This window comes from Poeciliopsis prolifica, unplaced genomic scaffold (assembly GCF_027474105.1).
Source record: "Poeciliopsis prolifica strain line A6 unplaced genomic scaffold, Auburn_PproV2 SCAFFOLD010, whole genome shotgun sequence".
NCBI classification, from domain to species: Eukaryota; Metazoa; Chordata; class Actinopteri; order Cyprinodontiformes; family Poeciliidae; genus Poeciliopsis; species Poeciliopsis prolifica.
In genome coordinates this window covers 8,328,587-8,347,717 of record NW_026562385.1, presented here as the reverse complement: position 1 = coordinate 8,347,717, position 19,131 = coordinate 8,328,587, and the positions used below count along the sequence as shown (strand labels likewise).

Below are 19,131 nucleotides of genomic sequence, written 5' to 3'. Positions count from 1 at the left end.
AAATAGAAACACACTTATGGTAATTACTGTCTGTGTAAATGGGTTGCCGCGAGACCAGAACCAATAACTGGATCGTAAATGTAAAACCTACTTTGAGCATAAGCTGCTTTTTATGTGTGAATATATATAAATATATATATATATATATGCATGTATAATTCTTTAGGGAATTTAAAGCTCTCCTTTTCTACTTCCTGTTGCAGAATATGGTAGAAAATGTGCAAATGTCTTCAACCAGTTAAAATCTTTACTGTTCAGATCAGCAACACACCAGACCAGATGTGAAATCCCTTCCTCTCTTTGTTCGACTGGGGGAATTTCTCTCAATAAGATTCATCTATTCAGATGTTGTCACCACTGCAGGCTCCTCTCCTCAGTGCATCGCCATGGTAACTCCGTCGCCTGAGACGTTGCCGCTACCTGTCATTTCCCAAAGCGAGTTGCTGTCTGATGCCGGAGTCAAAATGTTCTCAAACGAGGCTGGACGACGCGGCACACAGCTGATTCAGCTTCCTGCCGGCTCGTTTCCTCCTGCACTCGGCAGAAACTTTCAGGCTGGACTGGTCAGGATGAAGGTGGCAGGAACAAACCACTCCACCGCTGGGTGGACACAAAAAAAACAAAACCAATATGCATTGTTTTTTTTTTCCAGAGGTAGAGAATTTCATTGTCAAACTGGACAAAAACCTTCATTTGTCTTATGCAGATTTGCATTCGGATGAAACATTTTTGTGCCGTGTCATGTCGCACCTCACCACTACATAAAACTGTGGTTTTGAATCTAGACAATCTCAGCCAGCCTGAGTTAACACGTCCCCATTTCCACATAGCGATCATCATCCTCCTCCGCTCGATTCCCTGGCGAGCGAAAACGCAGCCGATGCTGTAAAGTGATTACATTCACGTTGCATTATGAAAACGTAGATCAGCCGACCCGGTGGGCCCCGAAGGGGCTTATTGAGATCTATAAAACATGTGCTTGAACATGCCAGCTGCAGATGGTGCTCTAAATAGTGCCTCAGTGTAAAGGCCCCCCAGGGTTCATCATTCATAACCACATTTCTCTTTAAAACGGTGAAACTCAGACGAAACCCTCGGCTGGATATTTAATGGACCGCTGTCTTCATAAGACAGTATAGAGCAACAGCTTTGAAATTGTCTTAAAACATCAAATGTGCTGGTTATTAGTGTGGCGAGTCAAACCCGTTTAAAGCCAGCCTTAGTTTCAACCATATAGATATTGCTGTGCAAAAAAGGAAACTTGCAGAATTTTGTTCCCTCCTTGGTTCTGGAAAATCCAAAAAGAAGCAGCTGTTTGATCAAACAGCAGCTAAAAGAAATGTAAGTAAACAGAGGAAATTCAGGCCTCCTGCATGATGACCTCTACGTTAGTGAGGTCATGATGCAGGTTTAACCTGCATTGATTTGGTGTGGTGTATTTCCATTAGGCTCACGTGAGCTACGGTCATTGCTTTTCATTTACAGAGTGAGGAAATGCATTTCTTTGTTTATGTGGAAAGCACGACCCGACTCTTCGACGAGTCAAAGGCTCCACCCAAGAAAAGCATCAAACGTTTCAATCTTCACCAGAAAATCCTGCAAGAGGGTGGCCAGCAAAACCTTGAACCCAGTAAACTTCGCTGATGTAAGAGGGCAATGATTCAAATTAGGCTTAATAAAAAAAAATGCTAAAACAAAGTCTGGACTTGAGTCTAATTCAGACCCTGCAGTATGTACATAAATATAACTCATGCATGAAATCCCTCCAATGTGGTTGAATTAAATGGTTTCTGTAAAGAATATTGGGTCAAAATCCATCAGTAGGGGTTGATCCCAGTTAGGCATTTTATTGTATTAATTCATTCATTCATGTTTGGTGAAAATTTTAATATAAACAAGCTGTTTGATGTAGTAGCTCAACCATCTAAATTTTGGAATCTCACCTGCTTTAAAGCACAATATGATATTATTAAGTTTGTTATTGAGAATTACATTTAACGTTTATGGTCATGTTTTCATTTTGAAAAAAAAAAAAAAAGTCAAAAAAGATTAAATAACCTTAAGCTTCAGCAAACTATGGAAAAATCTTTAGTTGTTTCTCATAAGACATGTGGCTCTTGTGCGCCCTCTGGTGGATTGATGAGGGATTAAAATAAATCTGAACACGTAAGCAGAAATAGATGATTCTTCACAAACGCCATTAATATCTCCATTTCACTTTTCGTATTTACAAGAATGATTATCATTTATTGTCTCCAATAAAAGTATTCCAACTTTATTACCTCACAAAAGTCATTGTTTTAGTAGTTATAAAATAGAGCTCAGTAAACATTTTCATGTTCTATACATTGAAGAAAAAACAAAGTGGTTTTACAGCAAAATGCTAATACTGAAAGGAAATGCACAAACTGACATAAAAATAAAATACAATCAAACATTGAATTTTCTGGTTTTGACAATATTCTTCCAAACAACATTCACATAAAGCTTCATGATGCAGATCGTCATACTAAAATGTCTTTCACAGAAGAAAGGTGAAAGTGCAAACCTTCAGAGATGATTTAACGAAGACGAGTTTAGCTTTCGCTCTCAGTAGTAATGCAATCTGTGCATGTCAGACAGAAAAAGAGGCAATAATGGGACATAAAGGTATAAGGCCTTGGACTTTGCACGAGCCCGGAGTATTGTCTTTAAGTTAAAACAGATCTCTGACATGAATAAATAACATCGTTCGCTCAAAACACGCAATACATCACTCAGGATCTGTAATCTGAATTTAAACAAACAAACAAAAAAAAAATTTAAATAAAGGATTTCAACTCTGGGATTCAACAGCAGGAAATCCTTCAATGTTAAAGTGATGGAGTGAAAAACAAGACAGAGAGAAACCGGATTCATGATTGACCCCTTTAGCCAAACTAAATCTGAATCTAAATCAGGTTTGGTTACATTTCAGCAGAGGGGAATAGAAATAAAGCCTTTTATACAAACAGCTTCAATTTGAAGTGATCCGGTTGTTCTGGAGCTACCCGGCATAATAAAAGAAAGGATGATTTAAGTTCAGAAAATTAGGTAAAAGGAAATAAATCTAACCACAAACAAGTGAATCATCTTAAGAGTCTTAAATACAAACCACGGTCATTTTGCTGTGCTGAAGAACAACACATCCCTCAGGCGTGCAGGTAGGCTGGTGGCCTCTGAGGCTTCAGGTGTGTTCATGTCCATCAGTGTGTGTGTGTGTGCTATGTCTGAGCCAAATGGAGCTCCTCCAGTCCGTGTTTACCCATGTGATACCTGGCCAGGTCCTTCCGGGTCACCAGTCCGACCACCTGTGAAGCAATAAAAATCAAGACGTTAGATCTGAACGACTGATCTCAGCAACTGAAATGCAATTTAATGTGACAGAGAAACGTAGTGAAGACATGGTTTCCTGTGTTTAGCACAAAAGCATGAATACTACTTTTTAACATGTACATAAAGTCTTTAAAAATCTTGATTTCTCTTCTGTTCCAAAGTCATTTATTCTTTGAGTTGCTCTAAAATCCTGATAAAATGCTGATGTGAAAAGGTTCACATTAAAATAACCAACACACTTACTCTGTTGTCGTCATCCACCACCACTAGATGTCTGAGTCCGAGCGCTCTGAACAGCTTGAACACGCGAGGAAGTGACGTATCCTGCAAATGAAGGATTTCAAGTTAGGATTCATATTTCGTGCATAAAACGCACACGTAAGGGAGGTGTGTTTCTCGCCTGTGGAACGGTGTAGGGAGTTGGGTTCATGAACTCGGTGAGGTCCATCATGCACTCTCTCTCGTCCTGAGAGACGTGGATGCTCTGGATCGGGGGAAACCTGGGGTAGGCGTCCCTGAAATCCTTGAGCTGGAGCTTCCTCTGAGTGAGCCGGGAGCGGGCGAGCTCCACAAACACCTGACACAAAAGACGAATCACAGGAAATTTAAAGGACCTCTTCCGCCTTATTCTCTGCACAGCGACATGCGTCTCTGACTTTTACCTTGTGCTTGAGGAGAACGATGAGCTGAGAGCGGAGTATGAGACCGCAGAGTTTAGCCGGCTGAAAGACACAATTTGTAACTTAGAATTTAGCATCTCAGGGTTTCTGATGGTTTCAACAACTGAAAGTTAAGACTTAACATATTTCTGAATGAAATAGCAGACCTGTGACATGTCAGAAATGTACAAAAGAAACAGCCTTAACCCCCGCAAGTTGTTTTGAACAAAATGAATCAAGCAATACCTCGTCGTCACCAGAAACCTGCACGACGACGGGGAAGCCGTTGTGATTGGTGGAAGTGTTGCTGAGCGTGTCGACGATCCTTCCGACCTTCTCTATTCTGTTCAGGCAGGTGACCGGTGAGCTCATCACCTCCCTGGGTGTGAAGGGGGTGGACACAGAAAGACAAACAAATTAGGAGAAGAGCACAAAGGCTCCTCTGAGAAAAGAATGAAAAGAATATACAGTGTAAGCCAAAGCATTCGTCCATTCGGAACTGTTTTTATTCAGTCACGCCGCAACCTCAAACTTTATTGTTTATCATTTTTTGGCGACATACAAACAGAAAATGGCATAAAAGTAACAAAACGTGGAGGGAACAAAACGTGGAGGGAAAAATCGCAAAGTTTTGGCGTGAAGGAATGAAAATATTTGCAAGGCAGCGTGAATAAAAAGGAGGGAGGATGAGAAAACCTCGCATGCTTCGATGTGTAACAGATCAGTGAAGAGTCATTCATTAGCAATGTGTTAACAAGCCTTCAAGAAGTCAGACAGGACCTACCTGGCGGTGAGCCAGTGGGAGGTGGCAGGCGCCTCCCAGTGCAGGAAGGGAACGCTTCCCAGCTTGATGTGGAGGTCATATAAACCCTGAAAGTTTTGAAACACACTTGAGTAGTTTGCGGTAGCAGAAAAAGGCGCCATGAAAGCTTCCAGCTAAGAATTTGCTTTAAAAAGCACAAGCAGACAGAGAATATGACAAACATAGCACATTTCTCATTATTTTTAGTCGTGGTGTGAGAATCTCTTCCCCAATTGTTGCTGCACATGGCTGGTCAGCTGGCTAAAGGGAAAGTATTACGTCTTTCCCTTCTAGACAGAGAAATGGAGACTTTTGCATTTGTTTCTATACTGAAAAACACAGTGACTGAGGGGAAAAAACATGGAAGAGATGGAACCTGTAACTGTGTTCACAAAGTTTTTTTTTGCGTGAAAATAAATAAATGGCAAAATTGATGTGTTTAATTACAAACAACCATGGATTTTCTGTTTAAAATGCAGTCCAAATTTTACTCAGGACAATCATAATACCCCCCGCTGCCTCGCCTGGAATTAGAAAACTATTGATTTGAGCTTTTAGTCGGATGCCAGCGTGCGTCCCTTCCTTACTTCCTGGAAGTAGTCTCCGACTATCTTGGCTGTCATGAGTACAAGCATGATGGGAAGGCCGTACGTGACGTTGCCCGTGGCCTCCATCATGATGACCGTCAAGCTGAGGGTCATTCTCACGATGCCACCTGCAGGCGGCAGCGTGTTACTACATTTCAACTCATTTCATTTGTGAAGAAGGAGAACTAAACAAAACGCTCGAGTCTCTCACCCAACTGAGCAGCAGCTCCAATCAGGGCGTATTTACCAGGGTCAGCCCACATCTGAAAAGACACAAACAAAAAACAAGGAAGCAAGTCAAGCCTCCTCCTCTAGTGACTCAGCAGCATCTGTGGTAAAGATGTGTAAAATAAACATATTTTATTTATAGAATAGTGTTTCCCCCCCTCACTTATTCAACCTTTGATACAAGCAGAGGCCATCAAAAAGTCCCAGTAAAACTTAGCAAACTATACGTTTGTGATAGTAGGAAAGATTAATGGTTTTTGCACATCTTCAGAGGGGGCAATAAATATGGCTGCCAATAGAAAAGCTGTGCTTTAACTGTTCCAGCAGACAAAGAGGAGGTGTGTTGAGCACTAACTGAGGCGGTGGACGTAGTGGAGGCCAGCAGTATTCCACACAGCCTCCCCCAGGCCGCTCCGATCAGGAGAGATGGGATGAACACCCCGGCAGACACCGCCAAGCCGTAGGTCCAACACGCCAGGAAGAAGTAGGTCACAGTGAAGAAACCCAGCGTCAGAGAGTTGTAGGTTCCTTCAAAGCCAAGAAACCAGGAGGCAAAGCTTTGAAATAGCACAAAAACAATCCAGATAGAAGGAACAGTTGTTTTATATGATGATTCATAAAGTCTCATGGGAATTTTGATCAGTTTTTCTGACTTGGACCACTTGGATAGAAAACACCGTTTTCATGCTGCATCATTTATATACTGCATGGTTCAACAAATATTTAAGGCTTGACGTTTTTATCATTATTATTCACACCACTGCATTATTCAACATTCACAGAGAGGAGTCAAAATAATTTAAGACAACTCAATGAAACATCACAAAACTTAAATTTAATTGCTACAAAAGGGAAGAAAAAAAACACATTGACTCAAATTATAGACATGAAAATCAATTCAACTTTAACGTCAGTGAATCTAACTGAAGGTTTTGCTCTGCAGAGGATCCACAGCGTCTCAATGCAACTGATAACATTGAATTTTTATCAAGAGTTTATGTGACCAACAAAAGTAGTGGATGATTTTTAAGGATAAAAAAAATTATGCAAGGTAAATATATATACGTATATATGTATATATATATTTTTATATATAAAAATCTGAAAAGTGTGGCATGCATTTGTACGTAGCCCCTTTACCCAGGAGCAAACATCTCATGGAGAACTGTTCGATTGATGGAAGAACTGTAAACCCTAACACACAATTGGCCGCCTGCGTAAAAAAAGCTAGACGAGCCAGGAGAGTGATAACCAGAGAAGCAGCCAAGAGCCACATGCTAACTCTGGAGGAGCTGCACAGATCCGCAGCTCAAGTGGAAGAACCTGATCTGTATGCACACCCCACATACCTGCCCCTTATGGTAGACGCACATACCAGCAGTCTGCTGAACGCTGTGTAATCATATATAGATTAGACTTCACCTCAACAACAACTAACGTAAAAGCTAAAAGAGAAACCATGTTACAGTACTGCAGTTACTGCAGCGAGCTGGTGCGTTTTTTACCTGTTGGATTGTGGAAGAGACTCCGCACGCTTCTCTCAGGAGTGTTGAAGAAGGCTGTGGCCATGGAGTTATATTCCCCATCTGCACAGAACAACTGGACAAGAAAATGAAGGAATTGAAGTAGAAAAAAATTTATCGGGAAAACATTTAAAATAAATAGGGAAATGAGGGGAGGAAACGGCTTTAAATCTCCACATTTATAAATCGCTGAGACATCTACCACATCAAACAGTTAATTTGATGTGAGAAAAACTCTTTACTCTTCAGTTCCTTCTCCAACGTTGCTCTTGTAACAACACCGCCGATGAAGTTTAATGAAATGAAACTGGCAAAAAGGGAAACCGCAGAGATTCACTATGACAGGAGCAAATCTCATCTTAACCGACGTCAGACGGTGCAGAAATGAATGTTCTTAAATCTTCAGGAAGCTGAAGCAGGGTTGTGTGTGTGTGTGTGTGTGTGTGTGTGTGTGTGTGTGTGTGTACCTGCAGTGGGTACTCCTCGCTGTGGTCTGGACCCAGAGGCTGACAGTCGGTGGAGAAGTAGATCATGATGAAAGCCACCGTCGCGGTCACTGCGGCGACCAGCATGGCCTCCATCACTTGCAAACATGGCCGATGGACGTACCTGACAGAGACGCAGAAATCAAAACGTAAATCGGGCTTCTAGAAATGTTCCCACACCAGTTTGGACTTTCCCGGGTCAGGAGGAGCTGACAGGAGAAACAAAAGCTGGGCTGCAGTTTGACTGGAGGCGATCTGGCAGAGCATCCACTGGAATGTCAATTAGATACAAACTCACTTCCTTACAGTCACTGTGTCAGAGAGGAGAGGCTATTTTTAGAAACAGGTTAACCCAGTCAGGTTAAAAAATATATATATAATCAATCACTCATTACAGGAACAACACAGAACAAAGACACTATTGACAATTGATAAATTATATTTGAATTTCTGCTTCATTGAGCAACAGTGAACTGAATATCACTTCTCCAACTTTATTTGAGAGTAAAATGGAAACATTATATTCTTTTTGCAACAGAGGACATTGCATTTGAACAATTACTGACAACTAAGGGTTATTTCTACAACATTTTGTGCTCCACCAGATTCCCTTGGACACTGAATAAATGTTTTAAAGTTATGATAGAAATATCACATTTTCTTTCCCATTTTTTCTTGCATAGATCAAATTTTCTGAAAAGTCTGCCTAATTGTGCTTATGTTTTTATTAAACGGAAAACTGTTGCACCCACAAATAGATAATATCAGGGGACTGAGAAGTCCAAAATAGTCAGAACTTGCGATTATTTTTCTCAATTTGGTAGATGCACAGATTTCAAAGTCCAGTGAGTCGTCCATTATTTTCGTCTCAGTTTGAAGGCTTTATGCTGACATACACCATTTTATAAATTGAACAGTTCAGTTGTAGTTTTTTAAATGACTTAACCACATTTCCACTTCCTTATCTTCAAAGACTAACAGTAATCATTCGAGGCCCATCACAGTCCAAGCAGCTCCACACCATGTGAATACTGTATCCTGTGATAAATTACTGTGTTGACGCATTTAGATTTAAAATGTCCAAAATGTTAAAAATTAGCCACTGATGTTGAACTGGTTTACTCAGGCAGCTGGGTTTTATGAAACAGACACAAACCCCCTTAGTGTCATTTAAATATATAAACCATAATCGACATGAAGACAAAAAAATGTATATTTACATTATATAGATGCTATGGAAGGTTTTTTTGTGGATTAAAACTAAGATCTGCATCAATTTAATGAATTCATTGTCCTTTTTTATGTTTGTTAAATAACTGGTTTTCACTAAAACCCCCAATTCCACAAAAAAATCACAAAGGCAAAAGTACAGAAAATCAGCCTCTGCCATCATTTTCACAATCAATTCATTTGCAATTATTTAAATCCTTCTAAGCTGATAAATCCTTCAGCTTGTTAAACCGTCCAGTTTTGGACCAGGAAAGAGTTTTACTGGGAGCTTGTAGTCGCTTGAACACTTTATTTGTGACTCGCTTCAGTCACAAGATGTTGTTGATATTCTGAGCAGCTCTTCTAAGTCCTCTATTCAAAACGTCCTCGTCTTTAACCCACGCCCTTCTTTTTAAAACAATGCAACCGAACCTCCCAGCATGCACGCGTTATCCCGATTGATGCTGCGATCCATACCTGATCCTGAAGATGGTCAGCCAGTAGTTGAGAAAGTTAAAGAAAGCTCCCAAACCTCCACCTGGACGACAAAGGAGCAAAAGGTTTAACTGGGTTTGTTATTTTAAAATCTAAGACGAAACCGATAGATTTAGAGTTGTCACTATTCTGGTTGATTTTCATGCAACAGTAATATAAGCAAAAGTAATTTTCCCTTAGTTCGTTTTAATACAACCCCATATCATCACACTTCCACCTCCTTGCTCCACTATTCAGAATATTAATTACCTCTTGTCACAAACACATTTCTTTTAATGCAAATTACTAAAAAAGTTTTCAAATCAATCCAGCTGATTATTGATCAAAATGTCTTTATGCCGATTTTCTGACAAGCATTGGACTCAACATTTAAATCAGTCGATCACCAGTCGGGTGATCTGCCAGTCAGAAGCTCAAAAACCCAACCCGCTCCTGATCAGTGAATGCACCAGAACTTTACCACCAGGTTGTGGACGACTAAACCACTTTCAGAGCCTGTTATTAGTAGGTGTTGGGGATAAAATTTGATTTTTCACTGGATTAAGATTAAACAGAAGGTTGGGAATTGATTACAAAGACTCCGAACTTGATTTTTCTTGTCAATTTATTACCTAAATTTGATTTCTGATCATTTTAAAGCGATTTAAGATTTCCCAAAGCATTCTTTTAAGAGTTTTAAAAGGAAAGCATGTTTTCTATGAAGTGCAGACACAACTCAAGAAAGACAGACCTGCAGTGGATAATAGCAAAAAACTGTTTCACGTTGCACTTTTTCCTGTGCAAAAGGCGCAACATTACCTTAAAATTACTTATAAGTAAATAACCTTTCATCAGCAAAGCTAGTGATGAATATTCTGAATGTTATTCTTGTGTATTACGTTAGGGTTCATAAAAAAAACAAAAAACAATAAAATATCTAAAAATCAGATAAGGAATCAGACAAGCCTGTGCATCTTTCTTTTTTGTAATTTTGCTTTTCTTCAGGTAGAAAAAGGCACTGGTGGGTCAAAAACCATTTAGATAAAACCTTCATGCTGTTGGGTTCAGTATTTACATTCACCATCAAGCTATTAAAAATCCCACATAGTGGCAGAAACGTCAAACATTTCTCACCTATGGCTCCCATAGCAATAAACAAAGGGATCTCATAGAGGTTATACTCCATCGCCTGTGAACAAGACAATGTTTTAATATTTTACACTTAAACTTGCACAAAGCGAAAAATAAATAAATAAAAAATACAGTAAAGTATTAAAGTTTCTCACTTCGCTCTCAAAGCGTCCAAAATTGATGAGACCTGGATTGGAAAGGTCTCCTGGTTTGTTGTGATAGATACTGAGGAAGAAGTTCAGCGTGAAGGTGGAGATCATGGAGGCAAAAAACTGCAGGCAAAAGGAAGGACGTCACCAACCAAGGAGATTTTTTACTTTTTTTTTTACTTTCTGGTGATGTGATTTATTCAAAAGCATCATAGGAACTACGTGTAGCGACCACATGACTTACAATCCTCCATGTCAACATCTGGTTCCAGAAAGAGGCTCCTTCCTCCAGAGAGAACAAAACGCCGCCTGTTGAAGGGAAACAGAGGAATCAGTCAAATGACATCAGCTCTATAAATAAACCATTTGTCCCATACAACACACTCAATATATTAGCCTAAAGGTTTCAGGCATCTAATGGCTGGTTTTACTCTGTGAGGGGCCATCAAGTAAAACAATATTTTACACATGATGATGGAAAGTAATTGTATACCTGACTGGCGAAGCATTTATATGAATGTTTCTGTATTAATGACGCACAATCAGTGAGCTAAACATAAAATAAATCAACGTATAAGAAATGTCACTTTTTGAACTGAATTACTTAAATATGTGGGTATTTATCGATAGCATATTTTGGCTATACAGCACAAGCAAATGTTTCAAGGCAGACTGAGAAATCCTGACAAAATATACATGAAGTGAAATATACATCACTAAAGGAGAAGTATGGGAAGGAAAAACAGGAGGCAGGAGAAAGAATGAAAAAAAAACCAAGCTAACAAATAAGGAAAGACAGGAGAGGCAGGACAAAAGGGCTAGACATAAAAAAAAGAAAAGAAATGTAGGTGGGGTAAAATAAAGAATGAAAGGAGGAAAGTTGGGGGACAATGAAGTAAGGGATGAAGTACATAAGGAAAGAAAAGTGAAATGGAAAGAAGGCCCCAAAAAAGAAAAGATTTAAGGAAAACAAAGAAAAGGAGAAAAAGAAAAGAAGCAAGAAAGGACAAAACAACACAAGAAAAGAGGGGAAGGAAATCAAGGAGACACCAGGAGCTTATTTTCTAACTCATAACAGCAAATGAGAGAAAAGCTGATTAATTAGAAAGTATGTGTATTTTTTTTTTTTACCAACTGGGGCTCCAAACGCAGCAGAAACTCCAGCAGCAGCTCCGGCGGAAACAAAATCCCTTTTTTCTGTGTCTCTCCGGAAATATTCAAATATCTACAAGTGCAAAGACGCCCATCAGAAATCAACTAGGATGTTCATGAGACCAATTAAACTGAATAGAAAAGGTGTGTTTTCCAAAACTACAATGGATTAGCTTGGAGAATCCCACAAGTCCTGACCTTAAAGTCTCTTTTTAATGAAGTGCTTCTGCCCTGTGAGACGCCAGCTGCTAAAACGGCACCAGAATGGATCATTGGGCCTTCCTAGAGGATTGTGGGTAAACAGCAGGACAGAGAAACAGCATTAGATTATGTAAAAAAAAGACATTAACAAGTCTAAATATTTAAGAAATAAGAAAGACTCAAGCTGTTTACCTTCCCTACTGCCAGGCCACCGACCACGGAGAAGATTACACCGACCACTTTTACCACCAAAGTCTGCAGAACCCAAACAACACCCCGAAAAAACACAAAAACAAACAAACAAACAAACAAACAAACAAACAAACAAAAAAACACATTAAAACACATTGCCCTCTTACTCCAACCAATAAGTGCAGTGTGTGTTTCTGGTGTTCGTACCTTGAGCCGTACCACCCTGGGAATCTTGACTCCATTTAGGAAACATTTTATCTGAGGAATCCCACTTCCTGCTGCGATGGGCTGCAAAACACAGAAAGCTATGAGGTACAACTTGAAAATATAGTTTCCACAAAAAAAAAAAAAAAAAAAGGATTTGGTTCCCCTTGTCAGCATGTTCTTAAACGCACTTCTTCAAGCTAATTTTCACTCTTCAGGAATCCAATAAGACATCTCAATTACTTCTGAACTCTGAATAATTTTCTGCTTTACCTCAATGAAGGCGACTATGATGGCCCCCCACATGACACAGAATGAGTTCAGGGCAGCCCAGAGGAGGAGGGAGATGGACAGTCCACCTGCTTCTGTAAACTTCACAATATCTGTAAAGGTTCCGAGTCAAGGAAACTAAAAGCTGGCTTTAATTGACAACACATTATCAGAGTGAAAAAAAAACACCAAAAACATGAAAAAATCATTTCAGTTTCACTACAGAAGGGATAAAATTAAATTCATAACACAACCGACCGTGAATTATAAACAAAAGGGTGAAGTGGAAACAAAAATGGCATAAAAATGTTCATCGTACTTCTCCATTTAGCTACTTCCCTTCTCATCACCCTTCTTCTGAACTAAGTCGTCAGGATACTTTCTTTAATCAATTTGTATTTGAGTCCAGCCAGCTGTTCCACCACGATGTCTATAAAGCAGGCGATGAGGCCCGTCAGGAAGCCGATCAGGCCGCAGATCACCCAGCGGCTGATCTCCAGACAGCGAAAAGACTGACGGCGAGAAAGAGAAAGCAGAAGTCACGAACCAGAGGCATTACACCAGAGATGAAACAAGCATGCAGAGAAAACCATTCTTCTGCATTCACCATGAAGCTCATCCTCCGCTCCTCCTCCAGAAACAGCTGGTTTTCAATGTTATCATAGTCGAGACTCTAAAAATAGAGAAAGCAATAGAAAGTCAAATTTAACCCAATGAAGCACACAATGATGTGCAAATTTCTCCTTGCATGGCTTCCAAAACTACATTTTAAATCACAGTTTAATGTTTTACTGGGATTTTGTATGAAAGTTGAAGGAAAACAGGACATGGTTTTTGCAATTATTTACAAGAATAAACTATTAAAAATTATCATTTGTTCTCAATAATATCAATCAATTTTATTCACAAAACCCCCTTCATACTAAAAGCAGCTCTAAAGCCATATTCATTAATACTGTATATGCTTTGATATATAAACAGAAAAGATTGTCTATGCTCTTGAGTTTCTATTAAAAACAAAAAAAGCAATATATTCGTAGACTTGCAGCACATTTCTCCATTTATGTCAATTTATGTCAAATTTTTCAAATTTTAGACAAGTGAAAGGAAATCTGAAATAGGTCAGGTCAGGCAGATTAGAGCTCAAAAAAATAAAATAAAACCCAGAAACTGATGTCAGCCATCAAAACACAACCAGTGCATTGTTGTGTTTTGTTTTACCTCAAACTTAAGTGACAGCAGCTTCTCATTGTGAGGGATCTCTTTGGGTCGCCCTCTCACCAAATCCGGCTGGATGTGGGAAATAAAAAAACAAAGAGGTCATCAGATCTACACTGACCTCTGACCTTTTGAAGGGAACACAGAACCAAGAGCTGAAATATTGACATTGAATATCCTACACAGAAAAGCTGCGAGACAAAAAAAACACATCATAGACAAACAAAACAGACAAATTAAACATTTAAAAGTCATTTCTAGTAGAAAATACTGCCAACGAAAACTGTAAAGATGACGGTGCAAAAAGCAGCATTTCCTCCAAACTGTCTGGTGTGAAAATATTCAGACATCATAAAAGCTATGCGAGCAAGAGAGGATTTATACAGCCATGTTGGATCTCCAGTTGCATCCATATATATGGGTTTTGAAAAGGAGGAAATGCTGATTTGTTAAATGAAACTTGCATGCATGTGAACAAGCCAGTCACAGCTATATGTAGATTTAAAATGCATAGGCATGCTGGCCCCTCAGGCCTCAGCAAACAGGTCAAAGGTTTCATTCACAGGAACAGTGGAGACAAACAAAACACACTGGAAATAATGTTTTGTTTACAGTGAAGCACATCACATGCTTGGAGTCACATTCAGCCAGAAAAATGAACGGCATCTAATAGTGAAAGAAAAACTAATAACCCGTCCTGTGACTGCTGATTGATCCCTGATCGGTTTTTGTTTTTCCCCTCCTCTCTTGTCAAGCCAAACACAGACTTTTAGTGGAAAATGTTCATGTTGTTTGCATTTACGGAATAATTTAACTCTTTGTTAGACATCACTTCAAAATAAATCATTTAATGTTTAAAGAGAATATCCAGTGGCATATTTTTTTTTCTCCTAAAAAATGTGCCCAGACAATAAGAGCAGCTTTTGGTTACACGGAGTGGATTTCCGCTGCAGAACCTCACAAAATAAAGAGAGAAAGCGTCGCTAGTTCTACGTAGTGTTTACTTGGATTGATGACATCACAACAGGTGATGTCATGGTGGCGAGCTGGAAAAGCAGCCATTACATTGTAAAGATTTCAAGTCTCATGTGAGTTGCAAGGAATTCAACCGGACATGTTTGTGTCAGAGACGGCCAAAGACGACATCAAGAACTTTCCTCAAAGATGTTAAAGCACCTAAAATCAATTCCTCTTACAATTCAATCAGTATCGTCAATGTATTTGTTTAATTCCTACACTTATTAATAATGACTAAACTGGAACAAACTCCATCAGTAACCACTTCCATATCTTCTGTAGCTGGAGCAAATCGAGACCAAGAGGACACTGATAGTACAAATCTTTTTAGATTCGTCTGATCTATAACTTCTCTCTTTCTGACAGCTGGGTGATGTTTCATCTGCTTCCTCTCGTTTTTTATAGACTGGGGTAATGCCGAAAGAAGCTTTACTGCAGCTGTGTGCATGGTGAGGCCAAGTGGACTCAGACGCATCAAGAATTTGTTTCTAGATGTGAACTGAGCATTTTCCAGTAGATAGAATAATTTCAGGCTGCAAACAGCAAGAGAGAGCAACACTTTCAAAAGCTAACAGGAAGGATGAACAAAGTTCAATAAAGATGCTCTGTTTTTATCCTTTTCAACTTTTTACCTCTACGTCAATAAAACATTTTGAATTGAGAATTGTTGGCAAACGTCTTGAAATCAGAGTTAATCCAATGAACTACAAGTTTCAAAACATCTATGAAGGAGGATTTTTATTGAAAGACGTGAATACGAAAAGAGAAAAAATACAAACGGATTAAAAAAAATAATAAAAATAATCAGTTGCCTGATATGATGTTAGAAAAGAAAAAAATCACCTTTGGAAATTTAACAAAAAAGCAAAACTACAATGGCCAAGAAAAGTCAACAAATGAAACAACCACAACAGAATTTATGCGAAGTCGACAGCTCTAGCTTTCTCAACATAACGAACCCGTTCTTTATTTACTTAGTTTGACCCCTCTGGGCCACCATACAAAGCCAACAGGAAAAACTTGCGACATAAAACTATCTAAAATGAGCTTGAAATGCTTAGACATAATGTGTGACCAGTTAGATTAAAAATGAGGGATAATTTTTTTTTCTTTTTTCCAGCTGGATCTTGATTGAAGTGACCATTTCAGTGGCTTTATCTGCTGGATCTCTGGGTGGTCACAGTAAGAAACACATGCCTTGCATTAACTCAGCACTCAAGGAGCTCCACAGTGGAAACCATCAGACATGTGCCCTTCAAGCGCGCAGGATGACTCATTCGTCACTGGGCTGCCACGGTGTCAGCTGTTCCAGGTTTCAGTCCAACCAGCAGCTGAGACCAACAATAATCTGTGTGAAGTGCACCATTTATCTGAGCTCCCTACTTAACACCGCAATCAGTTTTTTCTTAGGTGGCAAAGATGAAGCCAGGACTTGATGAGTGGGAACGACAGACACGGAGAAGGGAAAAAAAGTAATGGCGACCGGATCTCAGACTTTACCTCTTCCGTGGTTATCTCCTCGTCCAAATCCACCGTGCTCAGTCTGCCTATCTGAAATACAGTGCTTCCGCTTGACATCTACACACACCACATACAGCAACAGAAAGAGTGATGGTGTTGTGTGTGAATTTGAAACTGAAGTGACAACATACAGCTGGCTAAGTTAGAACACTGTTTAAACGTTTCTCTATTTCAGTAGTACAATTTTAAAAAATTTCTAATTAATGAATGATATAGATTCATTGAACACGGAGGACAGTTGTTGACACCCTCAAGAATGACGATGCACACTGCTAGAGAAGCCCATTGTGCACAAAGGCGCAGCCATGAAGCTCCGTGGAAAGTTAAGTGGAAGGAAAAAGTGTGGTAAAAATGTGTAAAACCTGATTCTATTCATGTACCATACAGTATTTGCACTCGGCACTGAGATGTTAAGCTCAACTTAATTTAGCATCAGCACTTAAAACTTTAATATCTAATTAAAATATAAAATTTACTTTTAACTTAAAAGTGGCTTTTAAGTTAAAACAGTTTCTGATACAAGTATTTATTTTTTTTTTTTACAAAAACAATGATGATCACTGATTGTGTTTTTAATGTTTTTCTTCCACTAAACTTTACATTAACACACCTAGAAACAGCAGCCATAGTTCTCAATGAACAGAAACAAATGCCGTGGTAAATTAAAACTGTGTGTAAATAAACTATATGTGAATTTAAAGTGGACCACTGAAATAAATTGACTTTTTGGTGATTATTAAATGCTTTTTATGACTTGTCAACCATTGCATTTAGATACTGGAACTGGCTACAGTAAAAGTTATTATCTATCAACATACAGCAGGTCTAATAGCCTAAATGTTTTATTAGGATTGATATGACTAATATTAGTGACTTTCATGTTTCAACCATTTATTTTCATTAAACTGTCTTAGTATAGGGGCAATAGCAAGGACAAACATTTCTAGACCCTGTCATATGGGCCACTTCCTGGTAACTACATCTAATTATGCACCGTAATAACATAACTTAATTGGCGCTAATCTGCTTAGTTTCTAGCTTATTGTTGCTTGCTATTGCCTCCAAATGCAACCAAAGCCATAACGCGTCACAAAACAGGTTTCTTGCTGTTGCATTCCATTTCCTGCTAGCAAACATTTCCCCCGTGCAGCGGTCAAAACAGGCTTCAAGAGAATCTTAAAGTGCTCGTCAACACTTGACTTTGCAGCTGAAGCAGCTTACAGCCGTTAGCAGCCGTTAGCCGCCGGCTAGCTGTACCTGTCTGAGGGGTCTGGACTGGCCGGAGCCGTTCAGCAACGGGGTTTCCTCCCCGGCCGCCCCGGACTCGTCGTCTCGGCTGGACCAGGACACTTTCTTGGTGATGTTCGCCATGTTGGACTCTGGCGGCTCGCCGCTGGGAATGTAAACAGACGCTCTACCGGGGCTAGCTGACACTTTTCCGTCTTCTCATGATCACTCCCGTAACTCGTGATGCGCCGTAAGGATCGCGTGCAGGGTCAAAAATAAATGTTGTTTTTATTTTCTGCGTTGCATGCCGGGAACTGTAGTGTTAGGACAAAGGCGACCGTTGAAAGTTGGTCTAGTTGTGTCTTGAGGGCCAAACATAGTGAATTTTTTTTTCTTATGAATAACTATTCATATATTTTTAATAAATCTAATACAAATGGAAATAATTAGTGGTTTAAATAAGTGGGACATTTGTCTTCTAGTATTAATTTTAGCCACATTGGACTGCATTTGGGTTCAGCCAATCAGAGATAGATACATAGGTAGCAATAAAGTAAGTCACCTGCTTTTTTAATTCAGGACTTGTCTTTCTTCTTCTTCATCTTTTTTTTTTTTTTTTTTTTTTTACCAAAATAAACAAGGGCAGAAAAACACAGATTACATATCTAAATTTGATTAATAAATTTGGATATCAGTTTTATTGCATAATATTATTATTACTATTATTACTGGACTAAAGTCTGCATATCTCAGGTCCAAGATCCATGGACAATATAAAACAATATATGGAAAGTATCGTATCGTTATTTATTTATTTTATTTTTTTCAAATCCGGCCTTTAACGTCTTTGTTACAGTCTTGCATTTATGTTTGTTTCCCAAATACTTTAGTTTTCTGTGTACATTTCTTCTATAACTTCTAGCTATGTTACTGTAGCTCTTCTGTTCAATAAACCGACTTTGCATGTGTATATGAGTAGGCATGGGACTAATTCAGTTCAGCTAGTTTGTCCAGCACAGTTCACATCAAATGCAATTTTAAAGCACCCAACAAGACATCCCTGTACAACAATTAAAGTTTTTTTCCCCCCTTTGGCTTAGAGGAGAATTGTTTTGTTGTTTTATAGCACAACAAAGGGTCCTTTGTGCGCTTTAACTGGACAGCCTAAGTGCAAAACAGCAGTCAGTTTGTCTTTCTTTCAAGATGAATGAACAATAAAAGAAAGAAAAATGTTTGAAAAACCCAATAAAATCTACAATCAAATATTCACAGTTGTAAGGCGAGCTTGCTTTCTGTAAGACATTTCCTTCATATATTCTGATTCTCCACTTGTATAGTAGATACTTTTAAAAAGTCAGCAATTTAGAATAGAATCTATTAGGTTCTGACTGCAGCTAACTTGTGAAATTTTGCAGTGTTTACGTTTTCTGACTAGTTTTGGTTTCACAATTACTTCTAGTCGACATGCAGCAACCAGTCAGATTAATTACATTACGATATGAATGATTTTTCAAGATTGTGCAACACT

The 19,131-nt window shown here is 39.0% G+C and overlaps 2 protein-coding genes across 3 annotated transcripts in view; one reads left to right on the top strand and one right to left on the bottom strand.

The window, feature by feature from the left end:
- LOC129363100 (protein shisa-8) overlaps nucleotides 1-4,038 on the top strand; it is a 281,634-nt gene extending 277,596 nt beyond the window's left edge. Inside the window, exon 6 of the transcript XR_008606295.1 lies at nucleotides 4,029-4,038. The gene's annotated coding sequence lies outside the window, so the exon portion shown is untranslated. The remainder of the gene's footprint in view (nucleotides 1-4,028) is intronic.
- clcn7 (chloride channel 7) lies at nucleotides 2,213-17,867 on the bottom strand. Of its 2 annotated transcripts, XM_055034946.1 has the most exons (25): nucleotides 17,634-17,867; nucleotides 16,356-16,433; nucleotides 13,842-13,910; nucleotides 13,228-13,293; nucleotides 13,000-13,132; nucleotides 12,624-12,733; nucleotides 12,354-12,434; nucleotides 12,147-12,209; nucleotides 11,952-12,035; nucleotides 11,733-11,826; nucleotides 10,846-10,910; nucleotides 10,608-10,724; nucleotides 10,456-10,510; nucleotides 9,325-9,385; nucleotides 7,621-7,762; nucleotides 7,136-7,229; nucleotides 5,986-6,158; nucleotides 5,614-5,665; nucleotides 5,403-5,530; nucleotides 4,798-4,883; nucleotides 4,260-4,392; nucleotides 4,017-4,076; nucleotides 3,755-3,931; nucleotides 3,598-3,678; nucleotides 2,213-3,329 (listed from the first exon to the last, which is right to left on the bottom strand). In XM_055034946.1, exons 1-25 carry the CDS (start codon nucleotides 17,745-17,747, stop codon nucleotides 3,243-3,245), a joined length of 2,403 nt encoding a protein of 800 aa, XP_054890921.1. In that variant the 5' UTR covers nucleotides 17,748-17,867; the 3' UTR covers nucleotides 2,213-3,242. The 2 variants fall into 2 exon arrangements, with proteins under 2 accessions (XP_054890921.1, XP_054890922.1); XM_055034947.1 differs by lacking the exon at nucleotides 16,356-16,433.
- Between the last annotated feature and the right edge of the window lie 1,264 nt (nucleotides 17,868-19,131).

Bases quoted from the DNA above. Each gene is read 5' to 3' on its own strand.
- clcn7 (XM_055034946.1), bottom strand. From the start codon at position 17,747: ATGGCGAACATCACCAAGAAAGTGTCCTGGTCCAGCCGAGACGACGAG. The intron at 12,435-12,623 runs GTAAAGCAGAAA...TGTGTTTTGCAG, and splicing joins TCATAGTCGCCTTCATTGAG to CCCATCGCAGCAGGAAGTGG. The intron at 3,932-4,016 runs GTAAAAGTCAGA...CTTTTGTGTCAG, and splicing joins TCGTTCTCCTCAAGCACAAG to GTGTTTGTGGAGCTCGCCCG.